Below are 26,914 nucleotides of genomic sequence, written 5' to 3' on the forward strand. Positions count from 1 at the left end.
GTCATGTGAACCACCCTCGGTGGGAGTAGAGCTGCAATCCTCTCTGGGATTGAAACCTGTGAAACTACCAGGGTGATCAGAGATGCGGTGGCGAGCGTATTCCTAGATGGCGGATTCAATTGAATTCTGGTTATTTTTTGCATGACCACTGGTGTTAAACTTTGGTTATCTATTCAACCTTTCACACTTAGTAATAGATTACCTGCTAATTAGAAAAACAATACCTTATAGCAATTGATTATTAATTCCTTACTGTCTTACACTAGTCAAGTCTGCAACTGCAAGTAGGCCTACGCCTACTAATAACAGTAGTTTGTCATCTGCTTTCCATTGAAATGAGGGAGCTTGTGAATATTTAAAGAAATTGATAACGGCACACTATCACCACATTATCACTCACCATCAACGAAGTGCTGTCCGCAAACAGTGAAACACAGGTAAGATGGCTTCTGGACTTGACACCAAGCAGTTCTGCCAATAGGCAATAGATGATATCCACATTGCGCGACGTTCCGGATCTTTTGAAATCAGTGGAATATAACTGAAGATCCATTCCGTTGTCTATACTATACGTACAGCCAACGGAACAATACGAAATAACCATTTTCAACAGCCAAACAAAACGGAAACGTATAATCCGACTTGTAACTGACAGGAGCCAAATGGACGTTTTTGTTTTATTGCCGTCCAGTAACAAAGTCACGTGACCCGTGCAAGTCCTCTATACAAACTCTTTAAAAATTAAACAACGGATAACAGAAATAGAAATTTTTTGATCACCAGATGTGAGATGCAAAAATGGAAGATTTTTAGGCGAATTACCTAAGTATGAAGATAAAATCAAATGAAATTAGGCTTGGACTTCTCTGCTTATAAACGGGACTGGATTTACAAAACTTAAACGGGCGTAACTCACAATAAATTTCTACATTTTTGTGTAGACGTTTTAGTCGATATTACTAGGCAGGGATCAAAGACATGCGTTCATACTTGAATGTAGATTTTTTTCGATTGTTTGTTTACATGCCGCCTCTATAATCACATGCGCAATGGCTATTCAGTTCTTTTTTATTGATAAATTGCAAGCAAAGTGAGACACTCGGGTTATGACCGACGTCAATATTCTTGTTTATATTTTGTTTGTGACTTGTTCTCCATTTTCTGGCGAGTGTCAGTTCAGCAGTTCATTTTTGCACAAGCCGAGAATACACATTGTCATACAGAATAAGGAAAGATAAAAAAAAATGCATTTCAGTGTGAGGGAAGACGCGATAAACCAGTAATGGTTATCGAGCAGCGTCCACTATGAGGAATACAAACAATAAATTATACTGAGGGAAAAAGTCGAACATAGAATACTTACTCACATCTTCTCGAAATAAATATTAATAATCTATCCTGAATTGTGATTCGAGATTGTTAGGAGTCCAATATTTAAACCGCGATCCTCAATTGTCGTATATTTTGCGCCTGTCCGGATACCCCGATCATTAAATTTACGACTCCGACCTACACAACCATGGAAACAACAAAAGTTCCTTTTGCATTGGAAGGTTGGACTATTCCAGTAGCTTTGTTCAGTAACGATACAATGGATGCGATACCTGATGAGATTATTCGGCATATTCTACATTATCTTCCTTACGATGAAGTTAGCAAATCGAGAATGGTAAGTGTGGAAGGGTGTTTGTTGCTATACCGATAGTCCGTCCACAAGTTCATACCGGTAGGCTACGGTAATTATTACCGGTACCGGTACCGGGTTTGTGTTTATGCCCATTTTGGAGTAAAAATAAACTTTCAGTATGTCTAATACCGTACTGGTAGCTGAACAAAGCATGAACAGGCTTATTACAGACTATAAGAATACCGATCTACTGGTAGCGGTACTTGTTCCAGTGCCAAAAGTGTTCTCTTCCAGCCTTGCGTTGTGTTACCACTACCAGACTGTATGTCTCTTCAGTCCTTAGGCTTCAGGGCTTGCTGGCTTACAAGATAATATTTTTAATGGCTAAAACACATCCTTTTTTACTATCATGAAATGTTTTATTATGTTTTACCCATTTCTTTGTTTTATTTGTCTTTGTTCAGTTGTTCATCGTCGTTTGTTTGTTCCACATTAGAATGTATGATGTGTGTAGTTACGGTACTGTGCGTGTCCCTATGGCACTTGACACCTAATTATAATGATTGTATTTATTCAGATATGTAGAAGATTTAACACCCTTGGAGGCCAAGTTTTGAATGATGGGTTCAGAAGAGTTCGCTTATTTCATACTCAATGTCTAAAGGAAGTGGGTAGCTTATTAAAATCTTTTGTCATCAATAGAGTAAGTGGGTAGGCCACTACAATATGGCACAATTCTTTGATTACAGAGTAGCTCCGATATTGGATGAGATCAAATATAATGATGAATACAAACCTCTTCTTTACGAGACAGTCTGATGGCATTTACTCTTTATATTGCAACATAATTGGCATACCACAATGTTCAATAAACTAAAAAAAAACTTTGGATTTTTTGCCCTCGTATATGGAATAAATAGTTTTTTTTTTATAGTTCTATATGTTGAGACATTCTGATACTCAAATAGGGAGGGAGTCGCATTCTATCATATTGATCAGGAAGTGTCTGTAAACAAGAAGAAGGAAAGCATTGTTTTGACACAACCTCGCTAAATCACCAATGAATTGCTTAATTGTCATTTGACTCTTTGTTGTGACGCATCGTGCTGAATTTTAGGAATAAGCTAAACATCGCACCTGTTCTAGGTTCTAATCACATGGGGCATAAGTATGTGAAAGAAGATTGTTAGACTTCTCACTGTCAAAGGGTGGTTCATGTCAGTAACGGCCTCCGCCACAATTAATGTCTATGCGTCTGCTATCTAATCCCATACCCGACATGGACTGGTAATCGGACGAGAGGTCGTGGTTCACCAAATGGATATACCATCATATGTACTTTCCTCTCTCCTGGGGTAAATCTTATCCTACTTGAGATGTAGTGGCAAATAGGGTTGTTCTGAACAATTGAAATTGATTTAGACCGTGTCGCTTTACTTTTTGTAGATCAAAGATGAACTTCCAAGACGAGAATCTGAAAGGCGTAAACATCATTTGTACCCACGTCACGATGTTCTGCAAGCCATTGAAACAAGATTATCGCTACTTCGCATGACGTACAGTCGACTCATCAGCGTGGGAAGTATTTGCTTCATTCCAGGGAAAGTGAGTCAGTTATAGGCTTATCATAGGTTTCAGTTTAGCTGGATTCGTCTCGATTTTGACAAGCTGCACCAGTGTCTTGTCTAGTAGACTTGAATGTCCCAGTCATGCAGTATGTCAGTGATGAATATTTTTTTATTTTAATATTGGTACAACATTTTTTGTTTTGTTAATGGAGGTTATTTATCACTGATTTACGACTTACTTTACTATTTTAGTGAGAGAGAGAACACTACAATATTGTTGCGTCATAGGTTTTACCGGTATATGCTAAATACGTCAATTTAACATCTAACGTTCTCCGTACTGCCATTGAATTATCCAAAACGCCAAAAATGAAGTGCATGTTTTCTAAACCCTCAAAATCGGAACCAAGGTTCATCCAATCCCTACTGTGACGGTTTTTTGTTTTATATATATGGTAATCCCAGTTGGATTTTTTAACTTTTCTTTTAAGCAAGGTTGCACATATTTTCTCAAGAATAAGAGGAGATTGAGCTCTGAGAGAAGTTACAGGCGACCAGTATTTAAGCATTGCTCTCTTGTTTCTACCTCTAATACAAAATCATGATTCTTATTCCAGGTTTTGGACGAACTATTCCGAATTCTTGGAATTGTACAAGAGCGCGGCACACCAATACAGAACAGTCTTCCATTACTCCGGGTATGTCAAATACTACGGGCATGTCAAATTAATGCAATACTTGGTACTCCCGTAGTATGTGTACCAGGTTAGGCCATAATTTTATTCGATTTTCCCTATTTCAGTTCTATTACGATTTCGGGGACTGTTTGTGTTAGCCAAGTGAATAGGTTTCAGTTTCTTTACACAACTTGATGTAAAAAAGGCGAACAAAATTATGTACCTCCATATTAGTGCACATACTTCTGGAGCACCCAAAACTTTAACCTATTTTTCTGCCTATCCAATTTTCAAATGGATTTTAATTAGAGTGAGCCTCTCCAAAGACACAAAAATTATGACCCCTGCTATTTCTGAAAAACACTTTTTGTTTTGTTGTGCAGGTATTTTGTGCACCATGTTTGTTGATGAATGATGAAAAAAATGAGAAGTGACAAACGAAAACAAAAAAATAAATGCATTGCAGCCAGAAAATTATTAAAATTACACATATGATGAATTTATGTAAAACTGCCTGTAATGAGCTATTATAGTTCCGAATTATTGAAGCATTACCCAGCCAATAATTATTGTACAAGAACAATTCTTGTGAATAACCTTTGACCTTTTCAGGAAATGAGAGATATTTCCTCAATGGCAATGGAGCATTTCGAAGAAGAGATTCTGCCACATGTCGACTCCACAGACATAGCTGCTGGGAAAAGTATTCCAGGTTTGGAGATTAGTACCACTTTGGTATGCGATCTCACTTACCCAACATGATTGCAATCTCATATAGATGTTTCCATTGAATTCAGTTCATATCAACACTTATATCGCATATAGAAGTAACTGGAGATTTATTTTTTGGAATAGTTTGAAATCACAATCAATAGAGCCACAGTGTATTCAACTGGAGCCCATCTCTGGCACCAGAACTTGAACTTACCTCGGAGCTAGGCTCCAGCTTTTTTGGTATCACCACTACAATGAAACATTGGCCCAAATGCAGTTTCACAACTGTGACAGACTTGACAGGGTAATGAAAGAGTCTCAAGTTTCAAAATTATGCAAATTTAACTTGAAACTTTAAATTAGAATTTGCAATAAACTGGCGCTCCAGAAGTATGTGTACCAATGTGAATGCGACAACTAGGCCCGGCAGCCTCTTTCAGCAACTCTTACTTCATTTCCAGATTTCTTAATGCCTTCTGATTTCTTACTTCCTACACCTTGTCAAAGTCCAAATGAAACACCGACAACGCCACCATCAAGTAGGAGACCGATCAAGAGACAGAATAGAATAAATCATACAGTAAAACTATATGATAAGGTAACTAGAAGTTCTGTTTGTGTGAGACTTTCCTCAACCTTTTTCGTTAAATTCCTCTGTTCGTTTATTTTGGAACCCTTTATTTCTTCGTCATCTTGTGTAAAAAGTAGTTTATTTGTTCAATCTTTGAATGAAGATTCAACTAGTATTAGACGTCAGTAGCACTCGTACGTTTGTACAGTTCAAGTAGTTCACGTGCGGATAAACTGGCATTATTGTAGTATTAATAAAGAATATTAGTGGTTGTATTTCGGCAAAATTACTGCCCAATTGGCAAACATTGAATATTACCCTTTCTTTATGTCAGAGTCCTTTTTTATGACCCCCGATAAATAAATTGAAAATTGAATTACACAGAAAATATTCAAAAATAAATAACAAAACTTACAATTATTCTAATGACCCATGTTCTTGCATATTCTCGCACGAAAGATCGAACCGTGGCCTTTATTTCTGTGATAGTGGCTCTCAGTACTGGTTCCAAATTTGATTGATATTTAGTTTTAGCATGGGGTATTGTTGGAAAAGATTTTAGTGCAACCCCATTGAGTTACCCACCAGTTTAAAAACCCTTATTTTTGGGTCCCACTCAGCCATTAATTTTGATTTCACAGCGTAGGACAGTGCTAATGCATCAAGTCTTTTTATTCAGCTTTCAAGTCAAAATCGAATGATTTCCCGACAACGTGTACGAATTAATCAGTTAGAAAATGTAACGACCTCTCTCTCTCTCACGGTCAATGAACAGAAGGGGCAGATATCTGAAATTGTAAGTTGTTATCAATGCATTCAGTTCTTTTTGTTGACAATTTTGCTTTTTGGGCTCGTTTTCTTTATAACATGAAATCACAGCATCACTTTGAAAAAGGGTACTCCTGTAGTATGTGTACCCTGTAGTATGTTTACCAGGTTAAGGTTAGGCCATAATTTTGTTCCGATTTTCCTTATTTTTTTAGTTCTATTACAAGTTCGAGGACTGTCTGTGTTAGCCAAGTGAATATACCCCTTTTACATAACTTGATGTAGGTAGGCGAACAAAATTAGTTACCTCCATATTGGTACACACACTTCCGGAGCGCCTGAAAAAGGCCCACAAATATATTCTTTAAGTTGAATAATGTTTGTCTGAGGAAGTCTGACCTTGGTCAGACAAAAACGTTACAGAAATATATTTGTGTTAGTGTGCTCTTGAATCACTTAGAATAGTTATCTGTAATCTTGCTACATCATCCTTGTATTATATGCATACGGTTCCACCGGCACAAAAGCATAGAAGAGGATAAGTAGTTAGTGTCGCAGAAACCCAAACCATTAGCTAAGTTCATCGCTTTAATCACAGACCAACCGAGTCCACTATGAGAGTTATAATATAAATAAGAATTGCGTATTCTCTTTTCATGACATGTTATTGTTTATTGCAAATTTCATTGTCAGATGAAGCAACTGGGAGTTCTTCAAGGATTGTTCGGAGACCAACGCAGGGTACCGTCATCCTCTGTTCCTTGTACCTTCAGAGATTTCAACAACAACATACTCTCTTTGGAAGAAGATTTCTTAGACGAATTATGCCCTACCGAAAAAGGAATTTTACCAGATAGGACTGATTTAGCGAACGCCAGAAAAGCAAAAAGACGAAAGAAAGACTGATTGATACACGACTGTGGGGCAGCTTGGAAATCCACAATAAAATCAGAATCATTGTTTTTCATGAAAGTTGATTTTGCTTCATACAACCAGTTACTGAGGAGCTAAATATTTCTCAGATAGTTATACTGAAAAACTGGTTTTACCTAATAGGCAGAGCTACCATTGATATGAACCCAAAAATGGTTTGTCATTGTGTCAATTAATTTGCTGTTATTAAGTAATGAATGCGCGTAGCAATCAATGGGGTTGTAAAATAGTATTTCTAACGAATCATTCATTCGAAATGACCAATCTAAGCGCCTGGTATAAGAACCTCTACCCATAAAATAAGGACACATGTCAATATAGGGACGTTTCTTAGAAATAAGGACAAAAATATTTTTTAGGACAAAGACCTTCAAAATAAGGACAAATCTCAGAAATAAGGACGTTATGGCAGCCCTGCTTATAGGCCTGATTCAACGAACGCTAGACAAGCAAAAAGACAGAAAAAATAGGATAATGATTGACAAACAGCTGTGGGGTAGTTCGAAAAGCTAAAATAGAATCTGAATTTTTCATATATGATGATTTTACTTATACAATTTCAACTTGAAACTTTAAAATTAATATAAGTATTAAGTGGTAAAAAAAATGTTGATAGTTAGATTTTGTTGTTTACATGACGTATTAAAAATGTGAAAAATTAGATTGTTTCAGAGCTGGAGCCACTGAAATGTCTGGCAACTCCATCTAACATGGTAAGCTTGGCTGCGGCTGCATCAAAATGCCACGGCTCCAGTTCTGGCTGTACAGCCAGAAGTGCTTAAATTAATATCCATTTTGTGTATAGGGTAGCCCAAATGTAGACTGACCTTTATTGAATTTGAAAAAACTTGAAGTTATTATTCGGGCGGCCCTATATATTGGTAATTATAGTGTACTTAGGATGTTCTATTGTTTTGGGGAAGCTGTTAGTCTAACTTTAAAGCAAAGTCATGCACACTCTGTAGAAAATTGATTTCCGACTTGCGGTGAGCACTGAAGTGCCAAGGGCTGCTAAGAGTATAGTAATTATATATAGAAATATAATTTAGAATTGTATGTCTCAGATTTCTTTCCTTTCACAATATGTTATCACAAATTATGTCATCCATTAGTGAAATAAATATTTCTTTAATAGAAAAGGATTTTCATGTCGCAGGGGAGAGCGAAAGCAAACGGATTAGTCACAATGCGAACCATGCATTTTCAACTGGTTACTGGTTCATTCATACGGGAATAGCTATCTCAATGTTCCCTCTAATTTTTTTTAGTAAGCGTGCGCAGAAATTTTGGTGTGTGCGCACTTTTTTGGAAATGACCAATATTTGTGCAATAACCAATAAAGAAATTTGGGCGTTCTAACTGGGTAATAAGTGGGCCAACAACAAACTTTCTCAACCTGCCAACCGAGCACATAGTTACATTACATCGAAATACGTCTGCCGCAGTAAATCTATGCGTGTGCGCAACCTCTGACAGCTGTGTGCGCGCGCACACCTTAGAGGGAACACTGAGCTATCTAGTAAATTGATACATTACTATTAACATGATTGGATTACCTCAAAGCAAGGATGTTAGCTTTGCTTGCACTATATGAACGATTAATCGCACTCCGTATTTAGGGTGGTGTGGCTGACAATTTTTTACCCGGTTAAAGGTGGCTGCGGCTCATGGTAGACAAAATTGCAATCTTATTGTCTTATGTTTATCTCAAAATAAAGAAATTAGGATAAGACAGCCTAATCCCGGAACGGCGAATCCCAGCTTTTGTCTGCTGGGAATGCATGGGAATAGTCATTTTTCAATAATCTAGCGTGCAAGAACTTTCATATGTGGATGAATCAATACTGATCCTATTAGATTGGGTGGGACAATGTCATATAGGGAACACTAGGGTGACCCTATTTCCAAACCCTGAAAGGAGGACACATCGTTTGGTGGAACAATATTACACCGTGCCTGATATATATATACATTATGTATGTACTAAATTCTCCACAATTAAAAATCTAAGTGACGATAGACGATGTGACGGCAATATGGACCTTTCCCCGAGCATCGTCTTCCTTGTTTACTTCGTAACATTGGCCAATCAGCAAGATGCAAAAAGTAACGTAATTACTCCCAAAATAGTCCCGAAAATTTTGTAATGATTAAGTATAGAAAGAATTTTTCGGGGGTCAAAGGTCGGGGAAAGGTCCATAATGCATTATTGTCTTGGCAACGATCAACTGTAGCCACAAGTAATGCACTCCGCTTCGCTATCAAATCTAAAGCATGAATACTTTTGCTTCAGTAGATGGGTAGAAAAAAAATATTTTTCTTTTCGGCTTAATTTACTGTGTCTACTGACGTAATTTTCTGCTAAGATCGAAACTCCACCAAATTGCTAAATACAAGATGCAATGACGTAAAAGATAATTGCGGAACAACACGATTTTTAGGTGATGAACAAGTATGCATTTAACACTGAGCAGTGGTTCTTAAAATTTGCGAGTCTGCCAAACCCCGGAAGCTATTGTACAAGCTCTCTCTTTAAACCCCCATTCAACGGCTGAAATTAGGAGCGCAATTAGAACTCACAACAAGAGACCTGTGCTCAAATATATGGACACGTAGCCACCCAGTGGGAATAATTTTGATGACGTCATAGCGAAAAAAAAAGTAATGGCCTTCTGGAGAAAAATTTTATCTTCAACCACTAAAAATTTCAAAGCAATTGGTCCAGTATTCGAAGAGAAAAGCGATTTCTTTAAAACGTGTCAAAGAACAAGGACACTAAGAACAACAACAACATAATATTGAAACGATCGCTATGTCCACTACGTGTCCAATAAAGAAACTAATTTTGTGCATGGTTATAAATATTCCATGGCGTGGAAATAGTCATTGTTGTTTCACAAAGGCATTGGCAGCATTAATCTTTCGCTGTATTATAATTGCTCTTTGGAGATGATATGATACCTCAAAAATGTCGGTATCTCAGTCGTTTCTCAAACTGCATTCGAATGCGGATCAGAGCGTTTTTTCATGGATTTTTGCCGGAATTAACATAGTCTACCATATGACTTAGCGCAGGGGTCGGCAACCTACGGCCCGTGACGGTTTACTGAACTAGTCAAAACAGCTGTTTTGACGATCATATTCTTTACGTAACAGAATTTATTGTGAGACACGTGTAGACCCATAACAACCAAAGATATTTTGAACCCATTTTGTATTCGGGGTTTATTAGGGTATTTATGAACCTATATGGTATCTCAATGCCTTGCTTGTCATATGTGTATTGGTAATGACAACTTTCTACTTACTTTAACATTTTCTTAATCATCATAAAATGTTGATTGTGTCATAAAAGAATTTTAAATATTTGATTCCTTTTGACTTTTTAGAGCGTCCTCGGAGAACATAAAACTTTTAACGAAAAGTGAAGACAAATCCTCCAAAAGGAGGACGTATGGTCACCCTAGGGAACACGTACCAGTATCTGTTTGTTGTCGGTGTCGAAATGCCTCATATTTATTTATTTGCGTTTTGGCCTGTCTTTATATTTTGTATTTTCTTGCTTTATGTTAAAGAAGCAGAAATAACTATCTTTTTGGTTAAATATTTCCTGTAGTGGGCGAAATAGTGATGTATCAACAAACTTCGCTACAACGAAAACATTGCCTACTCTGAGGTCACAGGCAGCAATCACAAAACAAATATATGTTGCCATATTCTATAGCGCATATTTTTTGGCATTGTTTGCTTCTTTTCTGTTTTTTGAGCTAATAAATATTTGTTCATCAATAAGAAGAAAAGAATTTTTAGATAATATTCCCTTAAAAGAGCAAATTTCTACTTGTGCAACAAACACAGTTGCATTTTTTAGCTTAAATACATAAACAATGAATCTTATACAAAGAAGTTAACATGGGATTGCTTCCTTATTTCTACGACCAAATAACTTGTTTTATTTGAATATATTTTTTTATTATTATTGTTACGATGTCTGGTTTCTGGTCGACGAAGCTCTCTCATTTTTTTTTTAATCAATTGATCACCGCGAAATGTGGCAACTGTGTTTCGTATTAGTTTGCAAAACAAACACAAAACAGATTGTCCGGACGTCCGTGACGCGCTAGGTTCTTCGCAGTATCCGCTTAGCTTACGAGTTTCAGCCAGTTCGACCTGTTAATCATTGGAACAATATGGAAGTTTTAACTCAAGCTCAACTCAAAAGACTGGAAAAACACAAATATAGTTCGCAAGGGACATCGCTCTTGGAGCCGTATTTTCAAGGTTGGTGTTTGCTGTTTTTAAGAACATTGGCTTCATTAATTCTGTAATTATATGGGCCTACATGTTCACGCGTGATTAGTCAGTTAGTGTTTTCCTGATAATTGTTTTTATAATTGCCTTAGCGCAGAATTTATCAGAATTCTTTTGTTATGTTTGTATGTGTCTTGATTGACCTTCAACCAGTCAACGGTCCCCAGTCTGTATTTCATGGCCTTTTTCAACGAGAAATCGGGTGTGCAATCAGAAATTCCCGTGTGGAGGAGGAGGAGGATTTACATATTTATCCCGGGGGAGGGGAAAGACGATACGGCGGCTTATTCATATGACGAACCATGGCCTCTCGTCCGGTTACCATTCCAAGTCGGGTATGGGATTAGATATATATTTTTTTGGAAGCATAGACTTGGTGGTGGATGAAGCCGTAACCGACCAGCGGTTACGTGAACCACCCAACGACGGCGAGGAGTCCAGCAATCTTTTTGCACATAACCATTCCTGCATGGGATTCGAACCTGCAAACCCACGCAAAGTAATTAGAGGTGCGGTGGCGAGCGTATTCCTAACGCTTAGCCCGTTGAGCCACATCGCCGCGCGTGCAAATAAGAATTTCTGGCGTGCAATTACCGGTATAGCTCACGGCGTGCAAAACAACTGCCCCCCCCCCCCCCCCCTGCAACTGACTTTGACATTAGATAAAAAATACGTTGAATCGGAGCAAAAATGGACGTTTGACCTTTGACCCCAAACATTATTTCTACAGTTCGTCGCTAATTTTGAGAGTGTTTGTGCGACTTTGGATACAGGTACTGTTCAGTACATTCGCTTAAAATTATTGGATAAAAAACAAGTTGAACCAGAGCAAAATGGACATACTTTGTCAATAATTTTGGGAGTGTATTTTCGTAGAATTAATGGATAAAAAATATGTCAAATTAGGGCCAAATGGACGTTTGACCCTTGACCCCCCGAGAGGCCGCGTTTCGCCATATAATTAAGCCATCTTATCGATTTTCCTCTCCCCCGGGATAAATACGTAAATCCTATCCTAACAGTTGAACAAAGCATCTTTTTCTTTTCTAACTGAAACTTCCATAACGCACAATGAATTACGATACGATTACGATATCATAATAAGTTTTTGAAAATGAATTTTTTCTTTTGTCCACAGTTTTCTGGCGATGGTTAGTTGAACGATTTCCATTATGGATTGCTCCCAACACAATCACGATAGCGGGATTAATTGTCAATATGGCATCTGCTTTTATGATCATGTTTTATTCTCCCACTGGGACAGAAACGGTGAGTTGGAAATCAACAATAAAAAAAAAATGGTTTTATGGGCTGCATGCTGCCCACCGAAGGATTTTGCTTGAATTTTTGATACTCCCGAAGTATGTGAACCAAGATGGCAGACAGTGCCAGGTTAGGGTTAGGCCATAATTTATTTTAGTTCTGTTACGAGTTCGGGAACTAGCTAAGTGACTTCCATAGTATTTGTACCTGAAATTATCGTCTAACCCTAACTTAGTACACATACTACGTTCCGGTACGTGCTTTAAAAGTTTGAGATTCACTGATCTAAACTGTTATTTAAATGATACTGAATTGTAAAAATAATAATAATAATCATCGTCAGCCACCGTTAAATTTGCTGCTATCATAACAAATGGGAATAATAACTATGACATCACTATGAATATTATGAACGCACTATGAACGCTATTGTTTCAATTGGACATAAAATGGACCTACGGATCGTTTATTTATTTTGTTGTTGTTATCTTCTTTTTAGTATTTCTTTTCTTCGTCTTGTGGTAAAATCGCATGAACTACTGGACCAATTGCTTAGAAATTTTCAGTGGTTGTTAAAGATTTTATTTTTGTGCTAGGAGGCCATTACTTTATTTTATTTCAAAAATTCCTATGGGATTCGTTTTTTTGTGTGTGTCATCAAGATTAAAAATTGTGCTCTATGTGGCAGTTCCGCTCTGGTGTAAGTTCATATCTTCTGCTCAGCTGCGATGGGCTACTGTGACAAATTGCATACCCGTACCATATTGTGCCCTTATATTTGAGCATCGTTCTCTTGTTTTATTTACGGGTAGTCGGCGCTCGGTCCTGTTAATGGTTACAGACGTTAATGGTTTGTTAGTATTTAGCGATTGACTTATTATTTTAATATTTAATGTTAGACTTTTCACTTCGACTTCTTACTCTTGTATGACCTAATGTTAGACTTGTTCATAGGCGTTGCTGCCTGATAACCAATACTGGTTCATCGCGTCCCTTTTCACCTTGAAATTCAATTCTTTGTTTTTCACCTCATTTTGTATGTACAAAGTCTATATGGTGAAAAATTAAATTACTGTGAATGATAATAACCCAGTAATAAATTACTGATTACGGTTATATTCCCCATCTAGGCGCCATCTTGGATCTACCTCATCAATGCAATAGGATTATTCATTTATCAAGCATTGGATGCCATAGATGGGAAGCAAGCCAGAAGAACTAACACTTCTTCCCCACTCGGAGAATTATTTGATCACGGATGCGACTCAATATCAACAGGTACTATTTAAAAGTTTGTTTTGTGAGTGAAATGAGTGCAGAAATGACTGAATTTTTTACCGAATGGGTCGCACATGGCTTGGCGAGTGGCACATCGTGCTAAGAGATAGGAATACGCTCGCCTCTGCATCTCTGATTACCCTGCACAGGTTTGTAGGTTCAAATTCCATGCAGAGATAGTTATGTGCAAGAGACATCTCCTCGTCGTAGGGCTGTTCATGTTACACTGGTCGGTTACTTCCACTATCAAGTCCATGCTTCCGGAAACAAATAACGGTGCTCCCGATAATTTTAGGCGATAATTTTTTTCCAATTTTCCTTATTTTAGTCCTATTATAAGTTCGAAGACTAGCCAAGAGCCTCTCGTAGTATTTATACCTAAAATTATGGCCTAACCCTAACCTAGTACACATGTTACGTTCCGATGTCCGCCATCTTGGTTCGCATACTTCGGGAGCCCCCAAATAACTAACTAATCCCATACCCGACCTTGACTGGTAACCCAATGAGAGGCTGTGGTTCACCATATGGTTTAGCCCTCTTTATGGCTTTCCTTTCCCCAGGATAAGTATGGAAATCCTATCTTAGCTTGTGTTGGCAGATAAGGATTAAAATTAGTTGTCATAAACCATATAAGAACGATAACTGAGTCAACTACTCCTTATTCCGGCTATTGCCAAATATTCATGAAAGCCTGGCCCTGGTAAGCTGAACAACCCATTAACTGGGACATTGTTTTCCTGAATTGGCGAAACCGAAGATTCATAAATCACTTTATCTAATGGTAGCGGTTTGAACCGATGTCGTGCAGGGGGTGCTTCATTGCACCGATGTTTTTAAAAAGAATAACACAAATAATGACTGACACTACAATGTCAATGTAATAAGGTGATTTTCAGACAATTTGGCTTCCAATCTTATCCTACCTTGTGTTCGATAACTGGGTCATCTAGCAATTCCCAAATATTCAAGAATGCCTCATAAGTCTTATAAGGTGACAATTAGGTGGCATTTGACCTGATAGGCTGGTTTATATTTAGCATACATGACTCTTTATGTGGCGTTGGCATAACATTGATTGATCGGCCTTTTCAATAAAAGGCCAATTCGAATTGATTTAATATTTAATCATGTCCAATATATCAAATTCTTAATTGTAGGAATAATATGGTATATAGTTTTATTTGAAAAATTGCGATTTCAATCAACTGAAGTGTCATAGCATGAAAAAGTGCTTTTACTTAATTCCTTATAACTGTAGAAAATACGATAATAATTCTGACTTTACAACTCTGATTTTACAACTCTGATTTAAAAAACCAATAAACCACTTTATTCAATAAATACAGTAGAACTATATTAGCTTAATTCAAGTTTTCAAGGTTTTTAGAAAATTGTGTATTTGTTCAGTTTGAACAGTCAAAGACACTTTCAAAAATTGAAACTAAAGCAGGTAGAGCAGGATAGTCCAAGGTATTCGGCTCCGGGGGCCACAAAATTATTTTTTTGCTTTGTGTCGCGGGCCACAATAGTGTCAAGAGTATTTTAATGAGAGATGTAATACAAAACTAACACTTTTATTGTGGAAACAGAGTTATCAAGGTAAAACATGCAAAAACCACCAAAAACCTACGATTTTTCTGGTTAACTTTTTGGCGAAACAACACTAAATGCGATTTTTTGATAACTCTTCGAATGCGACACGAGCCACAGATAATGGAGCCACTGTTTGGACCACCCTGAGTTGGAGCTTTCCAGCCTGCAACAAAAAATGGTCGCTGGTCCATAATGACAGAAGATCTAGAAAGTCCATTTCGGAAACATGTGATTTAAGCTATTTTAGTTTACTGCTGCCATTTTGTTTCCATGTGGTCCTATTACTTCACCATTTTATCATGTTTCACATTTGTTTCAGTTGTTGTGGCCATCGCAACAGCGTGTTCTCTTCTACTTGGAAAGTCGCCTGATATGATGTTTGCATTGGTCATGAGTTCCATCGTTTTATTCTACTGTGGACACTGGGTGTCGTATGTAACAGGAACGCTACATTTCGGAAAGTATGTGCAATAAATCAACAAATTTTTTCAGTTTGTTGTTTCTGATTTAAATGTTTATTTTACCTAACTGCAGAGGACATTTAGTTAGGGCAGTTATTTCACAAACATATTTGTTACTCTCAGTGAATATTGGTATGGCATAAAATTTTCTATTCCAAATAGATTTTAAAAATATTCTTGAATACGCTGCAGTGGATTTGATCCATTAGGCCAGTATTTCTCCTATATGGATGATTTTTCAAAAATTAGTTCAAAATTGAATTATTAAACCAGTAGTGTTATAGCTAGCTTTTGTAGCTTGTCGCATGATTCTTAGTTTCTGATATTTGTAACGGCCACACCGACCTAATTCTTAATAACGCAGATCAATAGTAGAATTTAAAGTGATTGATAAGTTGCACTTTAAATATTAGCAATTGATAAGGCTTCTTTAAATGTAGTAGCTCATGTTGATTATGCAATAACTTCAAATTTCGATGATGCATTGATTTTAATTTTTGCAAGGTACTGCGTGCTGAATTAGAGCACGTTTCTAATGACATTTGAAACGTTCAAAAATAGAAATTAATTGTGAAATGGTTCAGCGCAATATATGATGGAGAAATTCAAAAATATGGCAAATATCATGAAGACTAACTTTAAAATTTTCCTCTAACTTCCGAATATATATCTAACACAGCACAGGTAACATAGCTCAAATATTTCCTGAAATCCAAAATTCTTAATGCCAATTAAAATTATAACTAATTTCGATTGTTTTCAAATGTCGACATTTAGAACACTTCTCTACTTCAGGAGTTCCCAGACTTTTAGTGTTTATAAAATAAATTTATAAAAATAAAAAAACAAACTTTGGTACCGATTCGTGTTCCTGAGTAAATAGAAATAACTTTATTTGACGTTAAATTTGCTGTCAAATTTTATTAATGGCGTTATTGCTTTTTTGAAAAGTTACAAATTTAACCAATTTGGAATTTTAATAATTGTCCACAGAGCCTCTAGGGTTCTCTTACAGAGCCCTGGAGAACACTCTGAGAATCTATGCTCTATTTTAGGACTTCCCAATCTTTTAACGAGAATATTGGTCGGAGACCGAAGACTTATCGATCAAAACTGTGGTTTCGAATCATGACTTTATAGTGACAACACGTATCCCATTACTAATTAATTAATAACTCGCTAATTATACAACATAATTCATCCAAAATCAATAGGCTTCTGGTCCCAGATATGATGAATGCACATGCACAAATTTGGAGCAGATCCAACCTCGCCTTCTTGAGATATCGCGATCATCTAACAGACAGACAAATACTTCTTATTAAGTAATAAGCTCACGACTCCTTCCAGTCTGTTAAAATTTTCCGCGACTCCTGTTCATTTTTGAAATGCTAAACAGTTTGATGAAAATGTGCCCATTCTCTGATCCCATGTATTCTCTCAAAATCGTGAGATTTATGTTTTTCACTAGTTTCAATAATTATCATTTTATATCAAACAAGCCCTGTAGCTTATTAGATCATAGCTCATTCCATTATGCTAACCACCAAACCCTCGATAAATCAAAGAAACAAATTTGTTTTTCTTATTTCAGAATGGACGTCACAGAAGTACAAGTTGCAACAATGACTCTTTTCACTGTGTCAGGAATATGGGGCCCAGACATATGGGACATCAGGGTAGGTCCTTTGCAGTGGTGGCATTTAGGCGGATTGCGCGAATCGTTCTTGCCGTGTCATTTGATGTTAAAAATCAGGATTTTATTATTTTACATAAACTTGTTGAAGGCTTAGGTCAGGGTTTCCCAACCAAGAATGAATTTTATTAATGTTTTGGAGCAGCGTTTCTCATACTATGTTCTGTGGAACACAGCTGTTCCGCGAGTTTCTTCGGATTGCTCCGTGGAACAGCTAACGTAATTGTGATTACATTTTTTATTTTCTAAGTCTGTGATACTTATTTTACTATATTACTTATTCAGAAACACTTGATAATTTAAAACTGTACAAAACGAATGCGCGACTTGCACTTAACACTATTTAAGAATCTATCCGAAATCGAAACGAGTAAAGTAGTTTTATGCATAGAGAAGAGAGGAATAAACATTTCCAAGATAGGGAAAAGGAGAGATTTAACATAAATGGTTGAGAACCGCTGTTTTATAATGAAGTTTTTACTTGTGTGTGTGTGTTGTTATGAATATTCTTACTTGTTTAGTATTATTAAACACGAAGTGGACCCAGGGATCGTTTTGTTATTATCTGTGAAGGCCAGAACGAAATATGGTTCGATGAATTCCCTTTGCAATTTTAAAACTTTATGAACACCCTCCTATGTATTTGAGGTCTCTTTGTAATACTTATTACTTATCGATTTTAATCGGTAAGTATGGTGATAGGTATTTGTCTGTCTGTCTGTTAGGTGCACGCGATATCTCACGAAAGCGAGATTGAATCTGCTCCAGATTTTGCATGTGCATTCGTCATATGTCGGACCGGAAGCCTATTGATTTTGGGCGAATTATGTCGTATAATTAGCGAGTTATTAATTGAAGAGATGGGACACAAGGTGTCACTATGGAGTAGGAGCGCTGTTTTGGGGATCCCCTAACTTTCGATCGATAAGTCTACGGTCTCTGACCGATATTCTCGTTTATGTATTTATTATGAACTAATCATTTATAAATATTCATTTATAAACTACAGTAGCCTACTTATTCATCCATGATCACATGCTATATAAAAACTGTACAAAAGCTAGAGTGCGAGTTGTACATATGACTAGTTAATAATGATGCATATCGCTGATTTAATTTTCATGAATAATTCTTTTTTCAGCTCCCTCTAGCGGTAGTGAATATGCCGTTGAAAGCTCTACCTCTATTTTTTGTCTTTGGTGGATGTGCGTTCACGATGGCACGGTTCGCTGGTCTCATTGTCAAGGGAGGATGTGGCCCTAATGGATCCTCAGTGGCGGTAAGTTGTTACTGTTTAAAGTTTGTAAGATTTTTCTTCGAAAATGGAAGAGAATTGTTACAAGGTATGTCCGAAATGGGTCAAATATTCGAATTAATTACAAATTAATTATTACTTATCGATCTTAAGATCGGTAAGTATGTTGATAGTTATTTGTCTGTTTGTCTGTCTGTCTGTTAGATGCACGCGATATCTCACGAAAGCGAGGTTGAATCTGCTCCTAATTTTGAATGTGCATTCATCATATCTCGGATCAGAAGCCTATTGATTTTGGATAAATTATGTCGTATAATTAGCGAGTTATTAATTAATTAATGATGTGACACGCTGTGTTGCTATTGAGTCAAAGCGAAGGATACACGCCGCTAGATCGATAAGTCGGCGGTCTCTGATCGTTATCTCGTATTTCACATTTTTAAGTTAGAAAGAACTTGCGATAACTGGTAACAAACAACATAGAGAAAACAATGACCTTCATACTTATGTCGTTTTGATTATGATCAACATGAAAATATAGTGATTTTCATAATTTTCTCTAAATTCAAAATGTACTGGAAATCCTATTTTCGAAAATATTTTATCAGAATGTATTCAGAATTGGGAAATTGTTGGTTGGGCCATTCCTGCCAAGAGCATTGCCAGGCAGGGTTTTGAGGTCGGACCGTATCATTTACAAAGTGAATAGGGCATTTTCCGGCATCATACCTAGAAATATTTCATAGTTTGAGAGCTATTTAGACCTTTAAGACTACTAGCTGTTACAGTCTAACTTGGCAATCACAAATTTCAGAACATCTCATTTAAAATTTCTGTCTACGGCCCTGATCCCTGCGTATTTGAAGAAATCTCGATTTTTGATTGTTTAACAAAGCCTAGGTTATCAAAATCTTCATTTTTTGCAGGGCACTAGTGTTCTTTCACCTTTTTTCAACATGGCGATTGTTTTTATATTTGCTTTAACGATAGCAAAGAAGTCTGACATCATGTTGTTTGAAAACCATCCTGTACTATATCTTCTATTCTTCGGAGTTGTCGGTGGAAAAGTCACAAATCGATTAGTGGTAAGTGTTATGGTGTCTATGAGTCTATAGGTTTGAAGATGACCAGAATCAAATTTTTACCCAATTTTGTTTTCAAATCAAATTTCATATAGATCTGACCAAACTTATGACACTTAGTTACTCTCTCTATCTCTCTCACACTTAGTGGCTTCCTGATTTTATTTGCTTTTTTCTTATCGATCTTCATCGGTAAGTAAGTTGATAGGTATTTGTATAGAGACTTTCGTATGTTACGCGATATCTCACGAAAGCGAGGTTGAATCTGCTCCAAGGTTTGCATGTGCATTCATCATGTCTCGGACCAGGAGCCTATTGATTTTGGATGAATTATGTGGTATAATTAGTGAGTTATTAATTAATTAGTGATGGGACACTCGGTGTTGCTATTGAGTCAGAGTTATCTAGTTTATTACTTTCAAGTACTCATATGCACCATTTTGTCTTTATATTTGAACCTTGCTCAAATGCAGTGGTTACACAATCATATCAAATTTTTCAATAACTCTATTTGTAACGGCTCATCCTTTGTTTAGGTTGCTCACATGACAAGCAGCGAATTACCACTTCTGGATACCTCGCTGTTAGGTCCCTTGCTATTGTTCTTGAACCAATATTTCAACAGCCTTGTAAACGAGTATTTTCTTTTATGGATTTGTATGGTAAGTGTCTTAATATATTATATATGGATGAGGGTGTCTGGAGGACTTAGGGGATTAGATTTGGGGAAATCTTATATCCACCACCTCACCCAAGATATAGATTCATGGCGGTACACTGCACACAGTAACTCAGAAGTAAAGAAGACTCATCTCTGAGCAAAGTTACTCAGTCAGAAGTGAAGAAGACTCATATCTGAGCTAAGTTACTCACTCAGAAGTAAAGAAGATCGTCTCTGAGCAAAGTTACAGACACTCACTCAGAAGTAAAGAATACTCATCTCTGAGCAAAGTTACTCACTCAGAGGTAAAGAAGACTCATCTCTGAGCAAAGTTACAAACACTCACTCAGAAGTAATGGAGACTCATCTCTGAGCAATGTTGAAAGCACTCACTCAGAAGTAAAGGCGACTCATCTCTGAGCAAAGTTTACTCACTCAGAAGTGAGGAAGACTCATCTCTGAGCAAAGTTACTCACTCAAAAGTAAAGAAGACTCGTCTCTGAGCAAAGTTACAAACACTCACTCAGAAGTAATGGAGACTCATCGCTTAGCAAAGTTGTTGTCCACTGAAATTATGTATTTTTTTATGCCTTCCACTCAGGACAAAGCTCTTTACACTGTTATGTAGGGACCTATTATTTTGGACGGACCATCACCAGCATGTGGGTGAACCCTAGCCACTTTTCAGTAAATCAAGTCTTAAAATCACACATTTTGCACTGATTTCGATTTATTCGAATCACTTTTGGGATTTTTAATAAATTTCACAATTTGCAAGTTTGCTAACTTTCATTTTTTTTCAGATTCACGCCACGGTTGATCTAGTCCAGTACCTCGCTTATACGTACAGACAGATTGCGCAACACCTCGGAATCTCAATTTTTTCGATTACACCCCCAACGTCCTCTCCAAAACAGGACGGTAACGGAGTAAAACATAAATAAACTTTTTATTGGAGGATTTTTTTTGTTTTATTGATTCCATGGAGAGATTTTATTGAAATTTAGAGAATTTTTTTGTGTTTGTCAAATTTTTGTTTCTGTTAGCAAAACGTCTTCAATAAATGGACTAATTATCCCAATTTTGGACTGCTGTTGTATTTTGATATTGATGAAAAAACATTTATAAACTAATATGACTTCACAATACAGAAGCACGATGTCATATATGATTTCATAATGTACTTTGTGAGTGGAGGGAAATTTTTTTTGGAAAAACTTTATATGACAGTATAAAAATTTATGCCATAATTAGAGATTTGTGATATCATAATACCATTTGAGATAGGGTAGAAAGATTTTAAAAAAAATGAAAATTTTGTATAATTGGGACGACATGGAATTTGTAAAAAAAACGAGGAACAATCAGAAAGTGGATTGTATATTAAAAGTGGTTTATGAGTGGGGGGTCATTTCAGTCTCCCCGCCTTCCCCTCCCCAAAAAAATCCTAGTGCCTTCAGTCATTGCTTGAAAGTGTATTGTATGAATCGTAACAGCTAGGCGAGAAATGTAGGTCTCCAAGCGTCTTGAGTATCTAAATAGAGTTTCAAGATACTAAAATTGCCATGTGTCACACAGAAAAATTCTTTTTTATATTTCAAAAGAGGGGGGGGGGGGGTCGACTCTGAATAAAAAAAAATTCGAAACTTGTGTTGATTCCCAAGTTGAAATGCTCTAATTATATTATTTGTGTATGTTTTAGTGAGAGATTTTAATCTGTTTATTTTGGTTTGAGCAGAAGGACTTCACATTTGAAAGATTTTTAGAAATGCTCTTAAACGAACGTGGCACCCTTTTTTAAAAGCTTTAGTTATAGAATTTATGTATGTTTTGATGATTATACCGAATAAAGGGAGATTCGAGGGTCGGAACTCTTCTTATTGAAATGTGTAAAAGGGGATTTTTTGTACCATACATGGCAATTTTTCATAGTTTGAAATGCTCTTTAAACCTATAAGACTTTTAAAAACTCATGTATGTCAGTCGCCAGCTACACCTGGCTAACTTGGCAAAAAGAAATTTCAGAATTTGTCAAACTCCAACTTTTTGCAATTTCATGTGACCTCATAGTCAATGTATTTGGTTTCCATAGCAATTACACTTTTTGTGTAGGATTTAAATTTTCTGATTTTTTTTTTAATTTAAAATTATGTTGTTTTAAAGAAATTGTTACTCTTTTAATGATTCTTTAAATTTTTTGATTTGGTGAATGTGTGTGATAATAATCGAAAAATATGTATGTGATATGGTGGATGTAATTTTAATTTAGAGTCATGCTTCAGGGATTATAGTCTGTTTTGTGGCGCCACCAAAAAGAGGATTTCGAAACCCGTGCACCAGACCATCGAAATATGTACTTAGTCTCGTCCAATCCAAACTATCACCATTTGTTTTGTAATCAGGGTACTTGGTTTTCATGGCAATTGCACTTTTCGTCTGTGATTCAAATTTTTAGAATTTTCAAGTTTTAAATTCTGTTGATTTAAAATAAATGTTACCCTTTTAATGATACTCTTGCAAAAAAAATGTTTAAACAAACATGTTACTCTTCTAATGATTCTTAAATTTATTGATTCTATTTTATTTGGTGAATGTGTGTGATAATAAGAAAGATATGTGATTTGTTGGACATAATTTTTATTCTATGTCACCCTTCAGTGATTACAGTCTGCTATGTGGCGCCATCTAATGGGGGATTTAAGAACCAGTGCAACAAACCATCTAAATCAGTTGTTCCAAAACTGCAGGCCAGTCACGACTCTCGTAACTATTTAATATTACCCGCCAAACTTGAGGGAAATAGTTTAACACTTCATGTTTTTTTCCATTTGCGTTCTAGATACTGCTAATTGTTACGTCATTTTCACAGTTTAAGCGTGTGTATATTCGTAACAATACAATTATACCAGTATCCTAATTATACGTACTGGTACCAGACCATTGCAGACGCCTCCATTTCTCGGCCCACAAATATCTTTCCACTTCTAATTTTGGTCAGTTTATTTTGGGAACTGATCTAAATATAAAGTTAGTCTCGTCCAGCCCAAACTATTTCCAGCTACTATAAAATCTTATAATCAGGGTACTTGGTTTCCATGGCAATTGCACTCTTTGTGTGTGATTCAAGTTTTTGATTTTTTATGTTTGAAATTATGTTATTTTAAGAAAATGTTACTCTTCTAATAATTCCTTCGCAAAAGAATTTTATATATTTTTTTGATTTGGTGAATATTATGTGTAAACGAGGGTTTCAACTAAACAGTGCGAAATTTGAAAAAGCTGATTTGGGTGAATATCGCCAGATATAGCATGTATTTCTTATATTATTTTCAAATAAAAACTTGTTCTTTAAATTTTAATGTTATTTTGTCTTAAAACCCCCCAACACTTGGTTTGTTGAGCGAATATTGATGATGAGTCATGATTTGGTGATTACAGTCTGATATTTGCAGAATTTGGTTCCGCAGTGAGCATGTGGCGCCATCTAACGGTAGATTTAGTATTACTGGCATTCCCAATATTTGTGTTTTTTTGATATCTTGCATTTAGAGTTGCGCCACCAAATGGGGAGGGAGAGTTGCCGGTCCCCCCACTTTCATTTCCTACAGGGGTTCGCCAAATTGCAAGCCTCCCAAGCTATTTTCGATCCTGTCGTGAAGCATTGACTCCTTTTCTAAAAAATTCATTTTTCTGCGTTCAAAATTTAAAAAAAAATATTAAAATCAACTCTGAGAAAGATACATGACAAGCTTGCCACATTATGATCATTTGTGTTACTCGTTCTGTTTTAATTTACATTTTAATTTTGCCCTGTGCTGCCTTAAATTTTATTTTATTGATTACAGCTTCAATAGATAACTATTGACCAACAATTCCATCCTTTGTGTGCTTTTATGATCATGTCCATGCATCTGAAACGGATTGGTATACTGTGTTTCACCGAAAATAATAGTATGAGAGGTCGTTTTCCATCTTAAAGGTCTTCGAAAATAATTGTGAAAATACTATTTTGATTTTATTGGCTCTTCATCTACCCAGAATATAAAAATCCTTATTTTGCACTAAAATGGGGTGATACATATTTGTGTAGAATAGTGACGTAAAAATTGAATTTATTTTTCCAATTTTTGTTTTTCCTTAAAATCTTATCGCTATCTCATGGTGAGATGGGCCGATATGTTTTTCTTTGCAGAGTTACTGAATTATAAATCACATTCTTTCGCTCCCTGGGATATGAATGTGAAAAGCTCTTTTATTTTGGAACAACATATATTATTTTTAACATCGCAAATTAGTGAGGTAAAATTTTTTTTTAATTTTTGTGATTTTATCCCCCAGGCAATGTTTTTTTCAATCCATCCATCGTTATTTTATTTAGAAATATTATTTTAGCCGTTATAATTTTTTTGGTGTTTTATCAAATTAGGCAAAATATGTTCTATATTTTTTCTGTGTGTAACCAATTTTAGAACATCTGCCAATTCTGCAAGTAAATTACATTATTTAATTCTGTCTGTTGTTTGGGGAGGTTATCTTGATTCACAGGCGTAGTCAGCCACCCTCTCCTAAACTACCACCCCTTCAAAGCTTTCAATGTTACGCTTTTTCCGGTACTCCTGTAGTATGTAAACCAATATGGCGGACACCAGAACGTAGTATGTGTACCAGGTTAGGGTTAGGTAAGGTTACCATATTTTTGTGACCTCAAAGCGGGACGCCTCCAAAGACCATAGCTGTGATTTTTTAATCTTCAAATTTATCGATTTTACATTTGGGACCTACATATAAAACCATCCAGGCTGTCTTCATTGGCCATATTGTCATCGAGAGTTCGTGCGCTGTCTGACTAAATATCGGATTAAGAAATGAATTTACGTTAACGTTAAGCACCATTTTGGCGTACAAATTGTAGCAATTAAAACAACGAAACAGTCAAAATCACGCATCCACATTCAGTAAGTAGGCTACCGGTACGCTACACAGCAACAACAGTATCGAGAACATGCTAATTGGTAATGTTTGTGTATTATTTTGACTGGCTGAGTGCCAAAGCGGGACTTTTGGCTGACACGCCGGGACAAGACGTTGAAAAGTGGGAATGTCCCGCCTAAATCGGGACGTATGGTAAGCTTAGAGTTAGGCCATAATCACAGGTACACAGAATACTACAGAAGTCACCTGGCCGGATAGACTCGTCATAGAACTAAAATAAGAAAGTATTGGCCTAACCTGGTACACATTTAATGTTCCCGTGTCCGCCATCTTGGTTCACATACTTTTTCAGTAATATTTCGCGCTATTTATGAGCGATTCACTCATATACCGACTTTTGGCTTACAATCAATGCTTCTAAATTATCCAACCAGGAAAATCGAGAGCCAAGTAAGTGTACGGATAGCTTCTTCAAGATGTCGTTAGATATTTGTGGGCGCATGTACCTGACCTTGTTCCAAGCGGAATGCGCGATTAAGCTTCGTCTTACAAAAATACAACTTTGGTCTTGTTACAGTCAACATTAAGGTCTGTTGGAGAATGTTTATATATATTCAGGGGAAAGGTAAGCTAATGATACAATTAAATCTAATGGCAAAGACTGGGAATTGAATCCTAAACAGTGAAGTGTTAACTGAAAGCTGTTATTTTTGTTTTTATTAGACACGAAGTGGGCCTATGGATTGTTTTATCTCTAAGGCTAATATTATTCCAAAGCAGTGAGTCCCGCTTTTCCAAACACCCCGTTCAAATACTTAGTGCAAATTATCAAATTCAATTACTTTTACAACTTATAATCTTTTTTAGGTCAGCGTGCTTCGTACACGCGAGGCTCGTCAAGTAAAGTCGCTTTAATTGAATCTTTTGTACGAAGCCTCCGCTAATGCTAAAAATATCCAGTTAGGGTTAGTAATGCAGATTGCGTTGGAAATTCAAATTTTCAAAACAGTTTTAACCCTAACCGGATAATTACTAATTTGTTATTTAAAAAGGTGGCTGTTTTTTCTCGAATCTCACATTTTTTTTTCATCAGGCAGGGGCTTTGTACAAACAATCCGTCACTTTTATCGTGATTTTGTGCTCAAGAAGTTGAAAAAAATGTAAAGGCTCTATTTTATTATCCATTTCTCTATCCAAATTCGGCCATGCGCTTGAATAATACAATAGTTAAGACCTGTCCATATATTTGAGTATTGCTATCATATTTTCTTTACATTGTAAAGTCGTTGTTTTCGCGCGTTATCTAACATATATTATTACTTCATAATCTCTTAGTTATCGGTAAAGCATCGTCTCGCGTTTTCAATGCTTCAGGACACTTTTAAAAAATTCGGAAAACAAACGTGGTATTTTATTGACAGTATTGACACTTCAATTTCCCTATGAAAATAAAATCACGAAAAAATTTAATTTTTTTCATTATAAATTTTTTTTTTAATTAATTTCCATGTCTATAAAATG

The 26,914-nt window shown here is 36.3% G+C and overlaps 2 protein-coding genes across 2 annotated transcripts; both read left to right on the forward strand.

The window, feature by feature from the left end:
• The first annotated feature begins 1,504 nt into the window (after positions 1-1,504).
• Positions 1,505-7,997, forward strand: LOC120331813 (uncharacterized). Its single transcript, XM_039398970.2, has 8 exons — positions 1,505-1,669; positions 2,205-2,294; positions 3,074-3,232; positions 3,813-3,893; positions 4,485-4,584; positions 5,048-5,184; positions 5,837-5,953; positions 6,619-7,997. The coding sequence occupies exons 1-8, from the start codon at positions 1,520-1,522 to the stop codon at positions 6,829-6,831; spliced, it is 1,047 nt and encodes a 348-aa protein (XP_039254904.2). The 5' UTR covers positions 1,505-1,519; the 3' UTR covers positions 6,832-7,997.
• A 2,903-nt stretch (positions 7,998-10,900) lies between these two features.
• LOC120330797 (choline/ethanolaminephosphotransferase 1-like) lies at positions 10,901-24,968 on the forward strand. Its single transcript, XM_039397725.2, has 9 exons — positions 10,901-11,139; positions 12,308-12,438; positions 13,563-13,710; positions 15,626-15,767; positions 17,362-17,446; positions 18,605-18,742; positions 19,645-19,803; positions 20,337-20,462; positions 21,265-24,968. The coding sequence occupies exons 1-9, from the start codon at positions 11,049-11,051 to the stop codon at positions 21,403-21,405; spliced, it is 1,161 nt and encodes a 386-aa protein (XP_039253659.2). The 5' UTR covers positions 10,901-11,048; the 3' UTR covers positions 21,406-24,968.
• Positions 24,969-26,914: the final 1,946 nt, after the last annotated feature.

Source organism: Styela clava, chromosome 6 (genome assembly GCF_964204865.1).
Source record: "Styela clava chromosome 6, kaStyClav1.hap1.2, whole genome shotgun sequence".
NCBI classification, from domain to species: domain Eukaryota; kingdom Metazoa; phylum Chordata; class Ascidiacea; order Stolidobranchia; family Styelidae; genus Styela; species Styela clava.

Bases quoted from the DNA above. Each gene is read 5' to 3' on its own strand.
- LOC120330797 (XM_039397725.2), top strand. From the start codon at position 11,049: ATGGAAGTTTTAACTCAAGCTCAACTCAAAAGACTGGAAAAACACAAA. The intron at 13,711-15,625 runs GTACTATTTAAA...CATTTGTTTCAG, and splicing joins ATGCGACTCAATATCAACAG to TTGTTGTGGCCATCGCAACA. The intron at 19,804-20,336 runs GTAAGTGTTATG...TCCTTTGTTTAG, and splicing joins AAGTCACAAATCGATTAGTG to GTTGCTCACATGACAAGCAG.
- LOC120331813 (XM_039398970.2), top strand. From the start codon at position 1,520: ATGGAAACAACAAAAGTTCCTTTTGCATTGGAAGGTTGGACTATTCCA. The intron at 1,670-2,204 runs GTAAGTGTGGAA...GTATTTATTCAG, and splicing joins AAGTTAGCAAATCGAGAATG to ATATGTAGAAGATTTAACAC. The intron at 5,185-5,836 runs GTAACTAGAAGT...CTTTTTATTCAG, and splicing joins CAGTAAAACTATATGATAAG to CTTTCAAGTCAAAATCGAAT.